The sequence below is a fragment of the Coffea arabica genome, chromosome 5c (assembly GCF_036785885.1).
Source record: "Coffea arabica cultivar ET-39 chromosome 5c, Coffea Arabica ET-39 HiFi, whole genome shotgun sequence".
Lineage (NCBI taxonomy): Eukaryota > Viridiplantae > Streptophyta > Magnoliopsida > Gentianales > Rubiaceae > Coffea > Coffea arabica.
This window is the reverse complement of record NC_092319.1, coordinates 47610578-47632410: the sequence shown is the minus strand read 5'-3', so window position 1 is coordinate 47632410 and position 21833 is coordinate 47610578. Positions and strand designations below refer to the sequence as shown.

The 21833-nt window shown below is 34.8% G+C and overlaps 3 protein-coding genes across 6 annotated transcripts; 1 reads left to right on the top strand and 2 right to left on the bottom strand.

The window, feature by feature from the left end:
* Positions 1-1547: 1547 nt before the first annotated feature.
* LOC113689617 (F-box protein At4g22280-like) lies at positions 1548-6467 on the bottom strand. Of its 4 annotated transcripts, none has more exons than XM_072051421.1 (6): positions 6064-6467; positions 5517-5578; positions 3867-4837; positions 3565-3720; positions 3189-3486; positions 1548-1976 (listed from the first exon to the last, which is right to left on the bottom strand). In XM_072051421.1, exons 2-5 carry the CDS (start codon positions 5563-5565, stop codon positions 3202-3204), a joined length of 1461 nt encoding a protein of 486 aa, XP_071907522.1. In that variant the 5' UTR covers positions 5566-5578; positions 6064-6467; the 3' UTR covers positions 1548-1976; positions 3189-3201. The 4 variants fall into 4 exon arrangements, with proteins under 4 accessions (XP_071907522.1, XP_071907520.1, XP_071907523.1 ...); XM_072051419.1 differs by having other exon boundaries at positions 6074-6467; XM_072051422.1 differs by having other exon boundaries at positions 6145-6467.
* A 5021-nt stretch (positions 6468-11488) lies between these two features.
* LOC113690053 (uncharacterized) lies at positions 11489-12889 on the top strand. The gene has a single exon (XM_027207871.2). It carries the CDS (start codon positions 12034-12036, stop codon positions 12748-12750), a length of 717 nt encoding a protein of 238 aa, XP_027063672.1. The 5' UTR covers positions 11489-12033; the 3' UTR covers positions 12751-12889.
* A 460-nt stretch (positions 12890-13349) lies between these two features.
* LOC113689616 (uncharacterized) lies at positions 13350-21447 on the bottom strand. Its single transcript, XM_072050149.1, has 7 exons — positions 21145-21447; positions 19524-20579; positions 19273-19419; positions 18838-19202; positions 14147-15146; positions 13911-14057; positions 13350-13813 (listed from the first exon to the last, which is right to left on the bottom strand). The coding sequence occupies exons 2-7, from the start codon at positions 20535-20537 to the stop codon at positions 13517-13519; spliced, it is 2970 nt and encodes a 989-aa protein (XP_071906250.1). The 5' UTR covers positions 20538-20579; positions 21145-21447; the 3' UTR covers positions 13350-13516.
* Between the last annotated feature and the right edge of the window lie 386 nt (positions 21448-21833).

Below are 21833 nucleotides of genomic sequence, written 5' to 3'. Positions count from 1 at the left end.
CTCAACTACACCGACCGCCGTCCTTAGAGAATGACGGCAAGCCAGCCAAAGTTTTCTGTTTTGCTACGTTTGTTTTGTTGATTCTGTTGGTCCAGCGACGTTTTGATTGGGTTTATATTCATTTTTGAACTATTCCAAACTGTGCAGCCTGTCCTAAGAACACGAGAACAAATTTTCAAGAAATAATTCGTTTTTTTTTTTTTTTGGGTACGAAAGATAGTAGTAATATTAAATAAATAAGTCTAACCCGAGTTTACAAAACCAGGTAAGCAAAAGCTCCTACAATCATCTCAAAGAAGTTTAGAAATGGCCGCAGGCCTACAAGGAATATACCAAAAAAAAAAAAAAAAAAAGCCTTCTTCTTGCTGCTGCGACTCCCATCCTCGCCAGAAGAAGATCCGCACATCTGTCTCGCTTCTGCACGTCGAGAACGGGGGACGACCGGAAACATGATGATCCTTCCTTATCACTACTATCATTTCATATTCTTTTGGCCAGCTAACTAGTTTGGTCGTCGGATTCAGTTAGGTTGCAGGGACTATTAGGCACATCCTGTCATGGTAATTAAGGCAAAGAAAAGGAAACGACCAAAGCGAGCTTAAATGGTCCCCCCTCGATCTATTATCTTTTCTTTTTCATTTTTTTTTATTACGGCAACGACAACATATGATACGATATGATGATGATGATGATGATGATGATGGAGTAGTATATAAGCTGGCGTATGTTTTCTTGGAAGTGTCGTTAAATGTCCAATGAGATTATTGTCAGTATGTACATGACAGGTGTTAAACACCCCAATCAATTGTTAGCGTGTGCATGGTTTGTTGTCTTTAATCATTTGACAATAGTCGAAATCCAGAGCTAGAGATATACTGTATAGCATCATTAGCTTGAATCTCTGCACAAGATATGTTTTCAATCATGGCAATTCTCGTGCAGTGCTTTAGGATGGACTTTAACATCAGAAGAAAATATTTTTATAGTCCTTCAGCTGCGCATCCAGCTTATTAAAAATCTGATGCTCTACAGTATAGCAGTTGACCGTCCTTTAAACAAGTAGTAATATGATATCCAACAGCATATTCCAGGGATATATGCCATCAGATACAATCAATAATGAATCAAATACTACCACTAGTTTATTGCCCTTGTCCCATCATTCATTCAATGCTTAAAAAGTCCCAACTGCCTCTCCCACAGCTCAGGTTATGTTCTGTGTTTCTTTGGTTTGTGCGTTTGACCTACTTGGGTTTTGGGTTTGTGTCGATAGGATATCTGGATGATGGCTTTGAACTGGCTTCGGATAGCTGTACAGCGTCATTCACCAATTTATACCTTGACAAAAAGGATGGATGGATGGATGGATGGTGGTGGGATTTGTAAACCTTGCTGAAAATACATCATCCAGCCGGGTTTTCCACGGGTTGCATTTGGCAGATGCATCTGTAACCATCCTAAAAGCTGTGAAACCAGCAAGAGCAGATTGAGGACGCGACTTCACAGGCCACAACATTTATGCTACATCACGTGTATCGGCAAAGTCGTTACGAACGACAAACCTTTTCCACCAAAATACATTAATATTCTGTAAATTTTGACAATGGTTCGAACATGCAGCACTTTTATGCATGTTTCACGGTAACAACCAAAAACAGTTCAAAAGTAGACCACTGCGCATCTCAACTGATCAGTAAAACCTGTGCAGACTAATTTCTATTTGCTATAACCAGGACCCTCAAATGATCTACACAACAGTAGTAACCCTATCTTAACATATACCAGCTGCCAAAATTAACCCCAACAAAACAAATTTCAAAACCACTCATGCTAAGAGCTTCCATCAAAATTTGTCAGAAATTGCCTTTTGAGGCTCTGCAAGGTCACCATCACAGACTCCATTGCAAAACTATTTATCATACTCCATCGAGATCCAACAGCTACACTTGCAGAAGAATGCCAGTTCTTGAAACAAACTGCAAACCAATGAAAACGGTCAAACTTCCAGAATATGTACAGCATCTTATACAATTACTAAGGAAAAATAAACGCGGAAAAGCTACAAAAATCTTTCTAGTCGAGTTTCCTTATACATCTATACTGCTAGACATATCTTCCCGGCATGCAGCACAAGATGTAGCAGCATAAGACAAGGGTAGAATACCAATTCTAATGAATTCTACTCTAATCAGTCTAAACTGCAGAAAGCATCACATTTGTTCAATTATGTATACTTGACTTCCCTACTTCAAGAGCCAGGAAAAGACGACTCGGTGAAAGCAGATTATACTCCATGAGGGGAAAGAAAGGAGTATAACTGCACCCCTCAACTCCCTCAAGTAATCATAAATTTCCCATATATGCAGTGAGGATAACAAAAGCAAAGAGTAAAACAATGATTGTGTTTCCCCTTTACACTTCCATGAGTGCAAGGCCATGCTCATTGAGAGATGGTGAGCAATATTGCAAAATGTTATCAATAAATTCTTCCATTCTCATCATCACTATTTTCTATGCCCGGGAGATGATCATTTACCACATCATCCAATAAAGGTATGTGATCAAGGTACGAGATTTAAACAAGTGATCGATCCTACGAAATAGTTATGGGTTGACTAATATTATTCTACACAATGCTCCATAATTTACGAATAATGTTCCCTCCCTTTCCCCCTCCCCTCTTCTCTCTCTCTCTCTCAATAAACAGAAACATCCAACGTACATAAGCTTCTAACGATGCATCAAATCATGTTAATACCAGAGGACGTAGCATGCTTTTACTATATTCATTGAACGTACTTCTGTCATAGTAGCCAATGAAGCAAACAAAAGTTTGTGGATACAGTCTGAAAAAAAAAAATGTGTTCCCCATGTTGAAACACCATTATTCTATAACAAGCATATTTTTAGACAAGAAATATAAAAGAAAATGACACTGAGAATCAATCCCATCCTCAATATAATAGGCATAATAACCAATTTTGGGAAGCAGTTGATTAAAAAAATAATAAAAAACTGTAGCAGCATTGTCTCCATTCCACCCCAAACCATGATTCCTATTATTTCAGTTACATTGTCACAACACAAAAGATAAATAGCCATGTCAATTTAAGAAAATTAAATTCTTTCCAGGTATGCAACAGGAAAAAGGAAAACAGCTTGGGAAAGAATCATTAAAAAGAACTTACATTTGCATGAAGTTCAAAAAAACACGATCATACAGTATTCTGATACTCTTGGATGTGATTGCAACTCATTCTTCATGTCTTCCTGCTCTTTTGAATCATCTAAAGGGCTCTTGTGACAAAACACAATCATTCTCTCCAAGGAAGATGCATGTTTCAGGAAGTATCCCAACAGACAAACTTCGGTACTGTTGCCACGAAAACATCGGAGGACCAGAGTCTTGAGGCTAGACATGAAACTTTTAGCTGCTGATTTGGGTGTCCAATCATCTTCAGTGAGGTACATGGCAGGATCAAGTCCCTGAATAACAGAAAAATGCTTTCCTCAGTATATGCAGCAAAACGTTATGATGGAACTTTAAAGGTGCCACAGTGTTGCCTTAGAAATATTAAGAGACTCCAAATTTGGCAAGTGCAGTAAAAATTTCATCAATGCTCCACCACAATGTACGCCAAGCTGCATGCTCAACTCTAAACGAGTCAGCTTCTGAAATTCCGGGAGGTCATTTGGCATCTTTTCACGGAAAAAGAGGGACTGGCAACAAAGAAGAATAAAATCAGATTTTACTTGGTCAGAATTGGTGTGACAATTAAATGTGCGATAACGATGAAAACCACAAAGAAATGTCAAAAGGAACAAAGAATAAGAAAAATGAACAGTAAAAATGCACACCGATTTACCTCAATGGTGCAACCAGAGATTCCCAAAGAACTGACATTTTTCAGCTGAAGAAAGAGCTTGATAAGGCGAGAATACATTAGTGGGTTTTGTGCTTCTTGCACCATTGGAATGTGAAGTAATGCCTTGACTGAAGATGAAACCTCAATAAGATGAATATCATTACTTAGATAACCACTGTACTTAAAGAATATGAGGCTTCCAGCATCAATTTTAATTTCACAGCCCCAACAGTAAGCTCTAGAATCAAAGGTTGGCAAATCATCTATTATCAATTTCCTTAGTGAGGGAATCGAGATGGAAATATGTCTCATATTAATCCAATCACAATCCAAGATAGCCAATTCTTCAAGCACTGGGCAGGAGGAAAGTAGCCTCTGAGTTGATATATCATCAGGAAATGTGACAAGACCCAAGTGCAAGATTCTAAGGCCTGGACAAGAGATGCTATTGGGTAGCTGAATGATACTGTTCATTTCTACATTTAAGATTGAGAGTGATCCACAGTTAAAAACACGGTGAGGCAATAGAAAAGGTTCATCTACAAAGAAACAAAGATCAAGCTCTTTAACATTATGTCTGATAGCTGCTGAAATCCACGCATGAACACGAGATGCACTAAAACAAACACGACATGAAAGTCGGAACCTTTCAATATTTGATACATCTCTAAGTAGAAGCACCCTCTCAACAAAATTCATAAATCTTGTGATCTCAGCTGGATACCAATAGTTCACATGGCTTGAGTAGAGCTTAGAATCATCAAAGTCCAGAATTGGAACAGCAGTCCAAAGATCCTTCCACCGCCTTGCTAGTATGCCAGTTGCTACAGCCTCCTTGGTAGGAAGAAAAGAGAGAATATAGTGAAGAATGCAATCAGGTAAACTGCTGATTCTATCTTTCCCTTCCTCATCATTCAGTGCAGCATGAACATCTTGCTGTTCTGAGCCATCCATGACTGGAATTCTTTGGCCTGAATTCATAAGGAAAATGCCTAGATAGAGGTACTTGAACAAACTTGACAAGCTACCACATAAGAGAGCAGCAATTGGTTGTAAACACGCAGAAGCATGGCATATGAAGAACTAGAAGTAAAATATAGAAATCAAGAACTCGTGTTCCTAAAAGCTGCACCATTGCCAGTTTTCAGACTTTAAATTTGGGCAGCAAGAACTGGAATAGTAGTATGGCAGTGGTGTTGGTAAAATTTTCAGTTAACATTTCACTATTATGAAATTAAACCCCTCGAGCGTGCATGAAATCACGTCGACAAACGCTATGAAATTACCAAAACTGACTCCACGTGATTTTTGGCCGAAAATGGTAATTACAGCAGCAAGGCGGAATAAATACGACGTATCAGGAAAATCTGAAAGCTAAAACTAACTCTTGGACAAAATCCAACCGAGATTTCCTTTTTGCAAACTAAGTCTCCACTAACTTAGATGACTAAGATTCTTGACAAATAATTAACCCATGAATATTTCCCCCATTAAGAGCTAAACGTGGCACGAATAAATACTTACTAAAGTGCCTAATAGCTTCAGGGTAATGATTGGCAATCAGAATAAAGGGACGCTCCAACAAAGAGAAACTTGTCAACTAACTGAAGTCAATCAACCACTATCCAAGTCCCAGATGATTAACTTTACCTGATTCAAGCAATTTTAGCATTTTGGCTGGTCTCATTTGCTGCCCCATGCTAGGCTGGTTCCTGCATTCCAAACTCGATCAGTATCAGTTCCTGAAGTTAATTACCTATTTGATGGCGACATATCTTCAATTGAATTTAGTTGCTAATTAATTAGAGCGAATAGATGCTGCATGGCCAGTTCTATGGGATATGGAAATCACCCAGCCCTAAGGATTATGAAGATATCGAGATTTGCTCAAAACAAGAAAACCCCTCTTTCTGTCTTCTCCAGTATTAATTGTTAATCTTGTCCTCAAATCCAAATGGATGGATATGATCCTTACACCTGATAATAAAAGCAAAGAAAAGGCCAAAGCAACAAGACCCCTTTTCTCACCAAGGTTAAAACCCAAGAAAAAGTTTGAAATTTGTCCTTAAATCCTAGTGCAGAGATGCGACCCAGTGACTTGATAACAAAAAAGGAAAAAGGAAAAAAAAAAAAAGGAAAAAGAAACTGTTTCTGAAGTGCAAAAAGTGCAAGTGCAGTTAACAGAAAAAGATTAAACCTCTGCCCACCAGTGTTGGGTTAAAGCAGGAAAATCCGGCGAGTCCAAAACAACAAAGAGCATCAAAGAAGCAGCTCTTACTATTATATCAAGGCCAATGCATATCGAAGAGATAAAATCAGAAGAGAGAAATTAAAGAGGATGGGATGATTACCGAAGATGAAAGAAGCAAAACAAGCAAGCAAAAAGAAAAGGCTTGGGAAATGCAGAAAGTGATGGTCTTTAGCCAAGTTTTCATGCGCGAAAGGTGAGGTCAGGGGACGGCGGCCATGGTGGTGGAATTTGATGGGTTATTTTGGGAGAAATCGTTAAGGCTCTCGTTTCTTTGTCTTTACTGCTATGGGCAGAGGACTAAATTGATGTGATAGAACTGACCGATGACGGGAACTCCGAGGACCAGAAGATTGGGCTGATTTGTATATATAGTGGTTAGACCTCAAGTGAGACCAGCGTGTACGTGTTTATTTTTTGGTGGTCTTTTGATGTGTAGTTTTTTTTTTTTTTTTACCAGCACTAGTGTTTTAGTGATCAGTTTACCCACTAATCTTGTAAAAATTTGAGCTACTAACTTTTCTTCTGTTGTATGACAAATTATCTTAATTGACCATATCTCTGAGAGACAGTTGATCTTTTAGAAACTCTTGCGCTGGTGATGATGAAGACGCGAGTAAAGGTGTAGTAGCGGACCAATCACCCTCATGTCTTTTGAGTTACTGTCACCCTCGCATCTGCAACAAGTTTACCTCCCTTTGCTCACCAGACAAAAACAATAAAGATTTTATGGCGGAGATCATGCGTTGAAATTTTTCTGAACAAGGTTCAAGCACACAAGAGTTCACTTATTCTCCATCGTCCAACAGCTTTCTCATCTTGAGACTCTTGACAGATGAGAAAAGAGGCTCAGGCCAAGCTGGCTGCCAAGCATTATATAGCTAGGCTCTAGTTAAAGTTGCCTTTGGTCTAGAACTTGATTGCGGTTCTTTGGAATTTACTGTATCAAGAACTTGCCTGTCTGTCTTTGATCAGAGTCGGGTCTTTGGAATTTACTGTATCAAGAACTTGCCCGTCTGTCTTTGATCAGAGCTGGTCTCTCACTCAATAAAGGCATTGTAAAAATGTCACACCCAGAGCTAAATGCGGCACCATCTTCATGCTCAAAGCCAATGGCAATTCAGGAGCCAGAGCGTAGAATCTGTCTGCATTTTCGGCCGGGGATGTAATTTGTCCTCTTAATCTAAGAGATATATTAATTTGCTTAGTATTGAATACAGATGATCTCGTACATGCTCTGCCTGCCTTTTTTATGGTATTAAAATGCCTTTTTTTTAATGTCATGAAACATGAGACAGATTGGTTAACACATTTATCCTCACACGGAGTACTATGCGCGATGAGGACAAGAAGCTTGAATTACACGTGATGAAGATAAAACTGCCATTCAAAGCTTGCTGCTTTTTGTTATCTCAAATTTTGACAAATTCCTCGGTGGACACATTTAATAATTATGGGGTAAAATATAGAAAAACCCTTTGAGGTTCAGCAAACATACAGAAAAATCTTCTATAGTTTCAAAATATATACCCCGGTACCTTGTGGTTTGAACTAATTTAAAAAAGTGATAAAAATCATTTGAATTAACAGGTTTGAAATAAACGCGCTTCTTTTGCGAGTATTTGTATTGAAAATAAATAAATTTTCAGTTAATATATTTATTATACCCTTAGAGTTGTAATACAGAAAAGCTCCCTGTGGTTGAACAAACCAACAAAAAAAATTTTTTGTGATACAATCCAATATCTCGTGGTTTGAACTAATGTGAAAAATTGATGAAAATCATTTAAATTAATGAGTTTGAGATTGCTTGACATGGAAAATAATTTTTAAATCAAAATTTTATTTGATATACTTATTAAACCCCTTGAAACTCATAAAATTTTCAAAAATAACCTAAAATTTTCAAATACAATTCACATTATTTCTATACATAAAATAAATAAATAAAAATTTTTAAGTAAAATTCACTTTATTTCTATACACAAAATAAATAAATAAAAATTTTAAATGCAACTTATCTTATTTCGATGCACAAAATAAATAAATAAAAACAATATGTAACCATAGGGATTTTTTCCATAGGTTGACTTAACCACAAGAGATTTTCCAGTAAGTTTGCTTAATAGAACGGTTGTTAGAAGGTCTTTTGTTACTTGTATATATTAGGATAATTGTGTCGTTTTGTCTACCTTCATTAATTTTGAGGATTTTCGTTACTGTTTCAAATTAGTTCAAACCATAAGAGGTCAAAATGTATGATTTGAAATCATAAGTGATTTTTCTGTAGATTCAAACGATGAGGGGTCGAAATGAAGAAGACTTGGTACATGCTAAGTATTTAATCTAGCCCTTAACCTTTGGACTGACAATGCTTTTCCATGACATCAAGCTCTAACCCGTTTGGATTGCATTTTTTTAGATTTTTTTGTAAAAAAATTACTGTAGCGATTTGATATATGTGATATAAAAAGGTGATAGGAAAGTGTATTCACGAAAAATGTAGCAATTTTTTTGAGAAAAATCGCAATCCAAACGGGGCCTTCTAAGTTCACTTGATACTTACTTGACCATACCAAGCTTCAATAGTTTGCTTCGAATTGTACTTGGTATTAGCATATGGAAATGTAGTTTGTTCCTTTGATCATGCTGGTGTTTTGAAATTTTTTTTTTCACGAGAAATAACTTAGTTCGACTACAAAAGGTAATGCATTTTGCTTTTGCAAAGTGGGATGATTAGAAAGGTAAATCTTATATCTAGACTGATTTCTTCCTAAAAAGCTGATGCAAAGGGAAAACTTATTAAAAATGTTGGGATTCAAATTCAAAATTAAACAACTATTAAGATATTAAGTACACAACAATTTAATGATAAAAAAGTCACATATATGAAAGATAATGACACATAATATTTAACGTGACTCGACTTTATTATTAAATCTACGTCAACATAAAGAAAACTCGTTCTTTATTATGAGAGGAAAATCTTGTACCAAAGTACAACTTGAACCCATGGTAACTTTTGTATATTATCTCTCATCTCTCAATAACACTCTCTTATCTCATATATAAGGTTACATGTCACCCTTGTGTGTCCCTTGTACTTTGTAGGATGCCAATCTACTTATTTATAGAGAATATTATTTGGCCAAGAACTAAATAATAACAGGAAATCGATATTAATTTCTAGATTGATTCAGAATAGGAAATAACATCTAATTCTTAAACAAAATAGGAAATTTTTTCACTAACATTTCAAGCAACTAAAACCAATTACAAAACTAATTACTTCCACATAAATTAAAAATTTTGAATAAAAAAATTAAAGCAATTTCCTAGCAAAAGAAGTTCTAATCGCTTTATCTTTAGCTTTATGGTTAAAGGCCATAAACTAAACCTTAGATTACTCGATGTACGTAACTTTTAAAAGCTTCATGGACAACCGTTGAATCCTATGAATATTTACAGCAAATTGATCACACGACTTGATGGTTTAATTGGTTGCCCTAAACCCCTCCTTGACTTCTCCCTCACCTACCGCCTCCAGCTCTCTCCTTCTCTGTCCTCTCTCTGGCGGTCTCTCAGAAACACAGACTACCTTCACAGAAAGCAATGGGTCCGTTTGGATTAGCTGTTTTTGGGGTTGTTTTTCAAAAACAATACTGTAGCATTTCGTTTTTGAAATACAAGTCCGTTTGGATTAGTTGTTTTTGGGGTTATTTTTCAAAAACTATATGAAAAACTTTTACTGTAAATGTTTTTTGGATTATTTTTAGAGGTATTTTTAAAACATATTTTTGAGTATTTTATAATTTATAATTTATATATTTTTATATTTATATACAGTTATGCATTTATAATACATTTATAAATATTTATAAATAAATATATTTATATATTTATATAAAAATATATCAATATATTATAAATGTATTACATTATACATAATACATAATATAAATATATTTATAAATGTATAAATGTATATTATTATAAATGTATAAATTATAAATAAATATTATATAAATGTAAAAATTATAAATTTTATATTTTTATCTAAATATATATTTATGCATTTATAATACATTTATAAATATTTATAAATACATATATTTATATAGTTATATAAAAATATATAAATGTATTATATTATATATAATACATAATATAAATATATTTAGAAATGTATAAGTGTATATTATTATAAATATATAAATTATAAATGAATATTATATAAATGTATAAATTAATATATCATAAATATATATTAATATTATGTATAAATGTATTAATATAATTAATATCAATATATAAATGTATTAATATCATGTATAAATGTAAAATAAATATTATGTATATTAATGTAAATGTATAAATGTATTATATTATATATAATACATAATATAAATGTATATTATAAATATACATAAATATATATATTATGTATAAATGTACATTTAATATTATGTATATTAATATAAATGTATAAATGTATTATATTATATATAATACATAATATAAATGTATATTATAAATATACATAAATATACATATTATGTATAAATGTACATTTATATAAATGTATAATCTATATAATATAATATATAATTTTATAATATATTTTTTATATAAATATATATTAAATAAATAAATTATATATAAAATGAATAAATATATATATACATATATTATGTATATATTTATAAATATTTAATATATATAATATACATTAATATTAATTATAAATATTTGAATATTAATAAATATGGTGTTTATATAATATTTCAATTTGTAATATTTATTGTATATTTCATTATATAAATATATAATATAAAATTTTGCAATTTGTATAATATACATAATATTGTATATATATAATATAATATACATAATATACATTATTACATTATTACATATTATGTATATTATATATTATACATAACATTATTATACATTATTATACACAATAATGTACATAATAATGAAAGTACATTAATAATGTATATATTATAATATAATGTACATAATATATTATGTATAAATATTTATACATTTATGTATACAATATTACATATTATGTATATTATATTATGTATAATATTAATGTATATAAATATTTATATAATATATAATATATAACATATAAATATATAATTTTCAATTTGTATATTTTAATTTATATTAATATAATATATATAATATAAATAATTGAAATATACATATTAAATTTGTATATTTGGTGTTGTTTTTGATATAATGTTTGGATATGGGTGTTTTTGAAATTGTTTTTGAAATACACATTTACTGTAGCATTTGGAATGTGAAAAACAGTTTTTCAAAAACAGGTGCAAAAACAAGGAATCCAAACGAACCCAATGTTTACACAGCAACATTCAATCTTGTAAAGTTTTAATCTTTTCTTTTCCTCTTTCCTTATTAAATGAGTCGTGGGTTTGAGTTTGCAATTGGCTTAAATTCCGATTGTTGAGTCATATAATGGGTTTTATGGTGGTAGCTTTTTGATATGGGCCAGCTGCGAGGAGAAAAAGTGAAAAGGAGGGAAGGGCTAACAATGGCGCTAGCTCGTGGTTTAGCTATGCAGCCAGGACAATTAATGGGCACAAATCTGTCATTAGTGAGGAGAAGAAACAGGGGAGGAAAGGGAGAGCGACTTATTTAGTCTTTGTGACATCTTAACTATTTAACGATTTTTCCTACCATTTTTGGATTTGGATTTTATGTGGACATCAGGAATATTCTCCATCTCTCGGTTTCAGTTGTAATTTATCCAGGCTGATTAAATCAGTATCCAATTCGGAAACAAGAAATTTGCTTTCCACATTTAAAGAATCCAATTCCTTGTTGGAGAAAGACTCCAATTTTGCGTACATTTATCTATCGTAATACAGCCCTCTTGTAATGACGCCTCAGTCCGACAACCTAGCAAAGAAAAACATGACAATCAGAAAGATCAGAGTACTATATTCAGACCCAGCTGCCACAGATTCTTCCTCAGATGAAGAGCAAAGCAGCCATGAGAAGAAGCCAAAGCGTATAATTCACGAGATTCTGATTGACCAGAAAAAGATGGCTCCTTCGCAACCCAAGTTCAAGTGGGATAAGAAAAACAAGGAGAAAAGGTTTGTTGGGGTTAGAAGAAGGAAATTTGGGAAGTATGCTGCTGAGATTAGAGACCCAATCAAAAAGAAAAGAATCTGGTTGGGAACTTTTAAGACTGCAGAGGAAGCCTCCGAAGCTTATCTTGCTAAGCAGCGTGAATTTAAGGCCCTAGAAGGATTCCAATGGGAGCCAGTAGATTGTAAACAATCTTATCTGAGTGGATCATCGGATGAAGATCAATTGCAGTCTTCGATGCCTACGCCAGAGGCCTTGGGTTCACCTATGCATACCAGGAGTGAATCATCTCATGATTCCTCGTCCTCTATGAGCAAGGAGAATCTTAAGGTACAGTGTCTGGAATTTGACGGAGGTTGTGTGATGGGAATGTTTGTTCCAGTTCCCAAAGGCCCGGAGGACTATCCTGGATCAGAGTTCTTTTTGCCTATTCTTGACAACCAGGGTTTCTTGTTGGGGGAATTTAGCAAATTGGATGATCTCAGTATCTGCCTTGGTTGAAGATGACAATAATGTACCTCACTAACCTTTGAGTCTGGTTCTCGTCAGCAACTTTTTGTAATTCTTTTTAAACTTATCATGACAATGTATACATATATATATATTCATCAGTCTCTTTTTGTAATACTTTTTAAACTTATCATGACGATGTATATATATGTATGTATATATTTGTCAGTCTGATTTAGTTCACTATGTTCCCAATATTGTTTGCAAATCTTTCTTAAATGATCTCAGGTTCTGATCTTTGTCAATTTATATTGGAAGAAACAACTAACTCAAAATAACAAGAGAGAGTGCTCTTCTACAGGGACTCTTATCTTTGTCAATTTGTGGTGGGACAAACGACCAACTTAGATAACAAGGAGAAAGTAATCTGCTTTTCATTTGTTTATCTTTTTTCACTGTTGGACATTTACAATGCAGACAGGGTTGAATATGAGCTCAACATAGTGAAATATGTACTCTTGCTTAATCCTGACAATTACAATGAGGTTCCCCTTTTGCAAGACTAACCAAGGTGTCTTATATTCAGATGTTTCAAGGCTGCAAGTTTGGCACAAAAAAGGGAAAGTTGAAAATGACAATGAGGAATGGAGTTATGAAAAGAATGAATAATTGAGTTAAAAGGACAATGAACCATCACGTCTATTAGGATATAGCATTCCAGAGTTAATTCCTAAACGTCAAATTAAGTGTCAACAAGGATAAACTGCTTATTTGAATGACTTCATGTGCATTACAGAACAACAATGCCGAAAAATTCTCAAGAAAATTCAATTTGGCAGGAGACTGATCCTCTGGGAAACAATAAAAGCTCCTTGAGAATGCTTGACTGCAACTTTAGATCTAGTTTGTGAGAAGTAATTTTCAATTCCTGCAGAAACTTTGCGCTCTTCAAAATGTATTGGACGAGTCTCATCTCAACTTGGCACCCATCAAATCCAGCAAGTCGAATTTTTCCAAGGCGTGAGGAGATACAGCTGGGGATAGAATCTGGAGGCTTCCATATGCAGCAGTGTGGAACTTGAGGACCTTTTCCAATTTGAGTGCACCTCCTTACCTGGTACATTGATAATTCAATGTGAACCTCGGGATCCAAAAAAAAAAAAAAAAACAAGGCTATCAGTTTTAGAGTTATCAAAAACACCAAAGCTTACCTTAGTACAGACAAGAACTTCTAAATTAGGAGAACTTTCAAGCAAATCAAACACAAACTGCCAGCTTCCTTCAAGTTCCACTTCCAAACAGGTCAAGTTAGGATATGTACACAGGCAACTACCAGCTTCAAGGGCACAGGCAACAGACTGAGAGGAAAAGAAGAATTTAGACATTAAGAAACTGAACACATAGAACTCTGAGATAATGAAAGAGAAAGATTACCAAAGCAACCAACCTTGTTAATGTGATGAGACAACTTCAGACGCCTGACGTTGGAGATTTTACATAGCAAGTTTCCAATCAAATTCTCACCATAGTCGTCACTTGGAATGGATTGCTTGTATATCTGAGCCACACTAAGGCGTGCTTCAGAAAGTTGAGATAGTTCATTGACATTGAAGTCTTCAGATATATAATCTCCAAGATCAAGGAACTGAAGGCATGGTGATTCAATCACAACACTGTATTTGTGATCTTTTGGACAAGCTATGCAACAGTACAACATTAGTCTTCTCAAAGAAGATGATTGTACACAAAGATTCTGTATCTTGTCAAGGGCACTTCTTTTGATCCTCAATTCTTCAAGAATAGGGCAACCAGCAATAATTTTCTTCATCAAGCTGTCATCTAGGCAATCAAGAGAACAGAGGTCAAGGGTCTTCAAGTTTGGGAAGCAAATTGGCAGAGAAGAACCAATGTTGAGGTTAGAGCTTAGCTTTAAGACAACAAGCGTTTTGCAATCAAAAAAGCTTCGAGGCAGTGCCAGGGAGTCTTTCATAAGAACTCTGATATCGAGCTCTTCCACATCATGCATAATTGCAAAGGAGATCCACATATTAATGCGCGAAGTGTCATATTCTTGAGAGCACTTGAGGCGAAATTTTTTCACAGATGGAGCCTTTTGAAGAATCAAAACTCTATCAACAAAGTTCAAGAAGTGACACTTATCCTCGCCAGAATGCTTGGCAGGAAGGAACAACAATTCATCATCAAAGTCATAGCTTGAGACTGAAACCCAAAGGTACTTCCATCTTGTTGACAAGACGCTGGTGCCAACAGCATACTTAGTTGGAAGCAATGAGAGTATGCGGCACAGAACTTCGGGTGGTAAGTAACTGATCCGGTCCTCAGATTCTACAGTTTTGCCTGCCTCAAGATATTTTCTACGTTTTGAACTGGAAGTTGCAATACTGGCAGAATTTGTAACTGGAGCCATTGTGGTACAGCAAAAGAACCTGTTGGGAAGCCAAATAACATTATGAACCAGAGAAAAAACAATGATACAGGGAGACAGACAACCAGATACAGATATAAGATATACAACTTAAACAACTACTGAAATGTCCTTACTGGTCCAAGTTTACATTCAACATTTTTCATTACTTCACATGTAAACAATAAAGGAAACTCAAAGATCAAACAGCCAGTTACAAATGCAGCAACCTATATCGGTCAAAATAACTGAACTAGTCCTACTAATTATGTTGTATGGATGAATCAGGAAAGGGTGTTTTTGCTATCTGCAGTTCCAAAAGTCGACTTAAAACATAACTGATCTAGAAGCAAAAGGATGAGCTTGGCCTCAGTTTTTCTCCTTTCTTTTAACTTCCACCTGCATTAGAGTTTCTTATTCTTTACACTTTAAAAACCTTGCCAACTGGTAAAACATGCTACATCTGCCCAGGGACCTTTATCACACTACTTTCTGATTGTACCTTTATAACTGTTTAATATTGTTCAAAACGAAATTCTGGCTTTGAAAATCATACTGGATCTTGCCACCAATTTTACTTACAAGTTCAGAATGTTTCATCTTGTACCTCTGTCTCCTAATGAACCACAATAGTCAAAATTAACCTTTTCTACGCCAATAATGTAAGAAAAATGACTGCAATAAACGTAAAATCTTCAAAATTTTTCCTCCTAAAAACCTACAAAAAATTAGCAAACAGAAATCTGCTACTTCCTGCACTCTAAAAACCCCGTTGATTTGCTCATTCTGTACTAGTTATACAATGAGTATCATCAGGTTTTCAAGACTTTATCTGATCACATAGCCAGGGGAAGAAATCCCTCTATCAACACTAAAAAAGCCACAACTTTTAGCCACGAAGAACCCCAGGGCACATTTTTATACAGCAACTGCACTTTAATGGACAAAAAAAAATGCTGTTTCTAGGTAAAATATTTATACGTAATCTTTCTAAAAGTGGTTGCTTGATGCAATCAAACAGTGTTGGCAGTAACAAAACAAGTCTACTGAACTTAATGCTGACTTCACTACTACATGGAATCAACATAAAATAGTTCACAGATCTCATGCAATGCTGTTACAAATAAGCACGTAAGCTAACCTGTTTTGGGCTTGTATGCCACTGTACTACCCGGAAAACAGTGCCTTTTCTACGTTTTTGTGCTAACCCAATTGCTCCTCTTTCCTGTAAAAGTGAAGCAGAGAATTGCTCTAAATAATATAGGAGGTTCTTTCCCCTCTTTTTGGCTTTTTGTGCTTAACGGCAGCAAAATTGGAGACGTCTTGTAGCAAAGGTCGGATCCGGATTCCATCCTTGTTTGGATATCCGAATTAGTAGGTTAAAGGACCAAGTAATGTTTTCGTTTGTTGGTAATAAGGACAAAGCAATGTGGATGGATTTTTTTTTTTTTTTGTTTTTTTGGGGCAAAACCACAAAATAATTAGTCCCTTAATATTACATTCGTAATTTTTTTCCTTGATTTTCAAACAGATGCAAATTCTACCTTTGCATATTACTGAAAAAAATCACCATTTTAATATCGTAGAGACAAAGACCTATTTTAGACATCACATACCTAATGCAATGCATATCAAAGGGTCGTTTGAGGTTGTAATAACTTATTGAAAAGTACTTCCTCAATAAAGTTTTCAATAAAAGTACTTATTAAGTGCTTAAATGGTTTTAAATATGCTATTTGGAGACATAATTCAATAAGTGTTTATTGTATTGGATAATATGTGATTTGAAAATTTTTAAATGTATTTATCTCTTTATTTAGTTTATAATATAGAATAAAATGATTAAATTTAATATTTTAGTTTTTCAAATCACAAAACTACACTAAAAGCATCAAATTTGAGTTTTTACTAAAAGAGCCTTTCACACCAAAAGTTTCATTCCTAATTTTATGGGATGATATTCTCCAAATGCCTGAAGTGTGCTTTTAACACCTAAAACTATTTTTTCACCAAAAGCACTATAATCCCAAACAAGGCCTAAGAGTAATAGGAATTAAAGAAAAGCCTTGCCAATTAAATTAATAGCAAAAAGGTTTGGAAATTAAAAAAAAAAAAATCCATCTAACGTTTAGAAATCCTAAATCCCAATGAAGAAGAAACCTGTCTGTCTGAGTGTTTGGATAGCACAAATATCTCAAATAATATTTCGCTTGCATTATAAATACATTTTCCAACTCACTTTTTTATATTTTTAATTATATTTTTATCTCACACATATCACATCACAAAAAGTGCTATAGTAATTATTACAAATAATGGGAGTGTTTGGATACCTCAATTATTTCAAATAATATTTTGCTTGCATCACAAACACATTTCCCAACCTACCTTTTTATATTTCCAACCACCTTTTTATCTCACATATATCACATCATAAAAAGTGCTACAGTAATTATTTCAAATAATATTTCAAATAATACCCTATCCAAACAAATCCATATTTCAAATAATACTCTATCCAAACAAACACCAAACTAATTTCCCTTGAGGCACGAGAAATCACACATTTCAAGTTCCAAGTTTGATGTAAATGAACGGGAACATGCCATTGCTGCACTAGTGAATGGAAAATTTGTTGATCTTTGAAGAATGACAGACCAGTTGTTAGCCAGTAAGTAAAGCTGGCAAAAGTTCACCCCACATTATGCGACTTCGTAGAAAGTGATAACGAAGAAATTTTGTTTCCCCCAAAATTCCGGAATCGAAATTGAGATTGGAATTTGAATTTTGAAGATGGGCTTTGGTTGATTCCCTTTACTTGTTTGCTTTGGATATGGAATGTGTTTCATTCTCTTAAAAGTTAAACCCATCGAATGATCCCCATAAAGGTCTGCCAAACTATAATCGGAATCATTATTGACTGTGAATTTATTCCCACCACCCCTCGGCTCGGACCCATTTGTGAAACACACCTAAAGCTTAACCAATCAATCTCAGATGCTACCACCGAATTTTACAAATTGGCAAGACATAACGGGTAAATTACTGTCTAGCGTCTTGTAGTTTAGCACCTTTCTTTATAAAACTTTTCATGTTTTCAAAAACTACACGTAACATTCTCATGATTTGAAATAAAGTGTTAAAGAGATGGAAGTTGCCCTCCGTAAAATCCTTAATGGAGCCGATGGAAAATGTTAAAAGTAACCCAATATCACGATAGAAATTATTTGTTAACCACAGGAAAGTTAGTTATAAATTTTGAATAGGAATAGCATGTCTAAGAATCTTTGCTACTTCAATTGCTTCAGTTCCTAAATAAGGGTAATCTTAATTACCTCCATATTTACATAGGACGATTTTTATCAATTTGACACCGTAGGAATATTATGTGTAAGAATCTTAGCTACTCCAATTTTTTTTTTTTTTTGAAGTTTCTAAATGAGGATAATCTTATATATTTCAGCTACTTCATAGCATAGGCCGATTTTTATCAATTTGACACTTCACTCCTAACCACGAGAGTATTATACGTGCGATTTTGAAATCATAAAAGTGTCATGTGGTAAAATGCTAAATAACAAGAGGGTAAAAGTAACCCAAACATATTTGATAAAAATAGTGCACTTGAAGCACTTCTTTACCAGCAGATGTGAAGAAACATGCGCAGGCGTGTAGGGTGCAATACCAACATTCTGCTGAGGGTTCAGAGTGATAGTTCAGGCATTTGGACGTCAAGCTGACAAGCAGCAGATCCCTTAGCGCAGTTCATCAATTTGTCTATGAAGGATACGCGATCATCAAGCCGACGAGCAGCTGGATAATTAGTAGTATCCATCGGTCCGCCGGAAACCTCAAATTCTTCATAACAAATCGTTATCTTCTCTAGAACCAATGCATTTTCCAAAAAATATTTTAACAGCTTCACTTCTTCCTCTACTCTACCAGTAATTCGCCGAATTTCCACGTTCTTCAGGCTAAATAGCAAGCATTCAGGCACATTTTGTGGAGGCTTCCAACTGTAGCTTATACCTTGATTCTCCTGGGGGTTAAACCCCATTAGACCTGGACTGGTAATCCCCTGGCGTTGGAAGAAATAAAAGTGAGAAACCACTTTTGGTAACAGAACTAGGAGCACTCATCAAAAGTACCTGAGGCAAGCTGAGGCTTTCTAGTTTAGGAGAGATTTCGAGCAATTCTGGCAGTAGCATAGCGCCATTCACCCCATCCAAATTGATCTCCAGGTGGACCAAGCTCTGGAACACCGGCAGCCTTCTATCGAGAGATTCACTCGTAGACTGCAAATTTATGAAGACAGCCATAAGTTCTGACCAAGAAAGCAATTAATGGTGTAATCACTAGAAAGCAATAAGCAGGATTGAAATTTTAAGCCGAGGCTTACTTCCATGGTAAATTCGCCTATTGATAAACGCTTCACATTCGGGATACTTCGAAATATTCCGCATACATTGCTTCCATAGTTACTTATTTGTTCTGCTGTCCGACTATCAATCTCTAATATTTTGCAAACAGCAATGCGTGATTCGGTTACACTGGCCATGGAACTAACCTGAATTGAATCCGACATATAATCAACTAGGCTTAGGTACTCCAAATTTGGTGCAGTAATTATCAGTTTGTGCTCAACAGCATTTTCATAATCATCTTCGTTGTATAATTCCCCCTCATTGGTAGAAAAATCCAAAGCCAACCTTTTCAGCGAAGGTACTGCGATCACAAAATTCGTAACGTTATCCTGATTCGTCCTGGATATCTGCAAATCCTCAAGGACAGGGCAAGAAGAAAGTAACTTTTCAACTGATGCATTGCCCGCATATGTGGTTGAATGAAGATGAAGAATCTTAAGATGTGGAAAAGAAACAGTAGACGGGAAGTTGAGCAAAAGACCACAACCCAGTTTCAAGATTTCCAGCGAGTTATCTGGAAAGGGACTCCACTGGAACTCCCCGAGCACCCATATTTGAAGATCAAGTTCTTGAACATTATGCAAAGCAGACAACCAATTGTCGAGGCATCTAGAGTCAACCGCGTGATCACATACCAATCTGAACTTTTTAATGCCTGAAGTGTCACGAACAGCCAAAAGTCGATTCAGAAAATTTGTGAAGCTCTCAATTTTAGTCTTTGCAAACCTATCAAAAGCTTTCATGTTACCCTCATAATTTGCCCATAGATGCATCTGAAATTCAATAACAGGTACTGAAAGCCAAAGTTCCTTCCATCGTTTAGATAAAATCCCGGTTTGTGCTGCAAATTTAGTCGGAAGAAGGGAGAGTATGTGACACAGAATGTTATCAGGTAATTGGCTTATTCCATCTTGTGCTTCGTTACTGATTTCTTCTCCTTCAAAGATCTTTCGATTCTTTGAAGATGTCTCCGGCAAATTCGAGTCCATGACTCCAGTGACAGTACATTGCAATCCCACACTATAAAGAACCTAGTGATATTGTGGATAAAACAAAAGAATCAGTCAACAAATTGGTGGACCAAGGCCTTAACAATTGTAACCACAATCATCTCATGCAATCTACATAAAGATAAGCATAGCCATTTGTCAGACAATAAATATACATTCTTTTAAGTGTGATTGCTCAACAAATTAACCTTCATTGGGCAAACAAATATTCACCTAGTAAAGGTTGAATATCCAATCCTAGCTCTGCATCGGTCCCAAACATCAAGCTATCAGTTTTAACTTTTAACAGATACTACCTCACAAGAATTGGATATTCTGCAATTACGGATTCTCTTAAGACCTTTTCTCTTCTTCATATGTCATCTCTAACCATTTTTAATGGCAACATAGAATAGAATAAGAATCAAGAATAATTTACGTCTACTCCAAAGCTTGCGAAGTGCACGAATATGCCCAAAATAAACTAAAGCTAGCCATAATTGAAAATGAAAAATCAACTCAAAGTTGAAAGACATAAAAAACGACCGGAAGAGATTTGGAAGAAATCAAAACCATGCAATTCTGTCGATTTCGTCAGACAACTTACCTGATTAAGTTAGTGCAAGCAGGAGAGAAAGAGGATAGACCCCTTTCAGAAGACCAACTTGGCCACCATTCTTGGGCGGTCTTGATTTATACTAAGCTCCAAAATATGGCAGTCTTGATTAGTAGCAGAAGTAATATAATCTTTAACTCTTTTAATCAGCAAATAGAGGACATTGGGAGACTTCTGCCATATATGCAAATTCTACACTCAATCAACGGGAGAAAATTTACTTGACTTTTCCCAGAAATGAAAGTGAAGATGTTTCTTTTTTAAAAGATAGAGGGAAGAGAGAGGTCTCTGTCTACATGAATTTGAGGACCCAGTATTTGTTCATCTTGTGCGTGTTCTGCAAGACGTATGGACATTTGACTGATATTTGCCAGTACCTGATTTTCTTATAATGGCCACACAACAATTTCTTTTTCTTTTCTTCTTGAATGTGGTCAACATCGTGCAGCTCCCCAGCAAGACTGCAAATACAAGAGTAGTTTGCAAGGACCCATTCAATAAATGCACACTACAACAAAGAGCTTACTTATGTCAAATGGTACTGAGAGACTATACGCGAAAGGCGTAGTGTTGATATCACTGTGAAAAGCAAAGCAAAAGAGACATCTTTGTTGAATTTACTGATAGTATATGTTACGAGGGTCCCAATTCTTCAAGCTGATAGAGTAATGCTTAGTAGC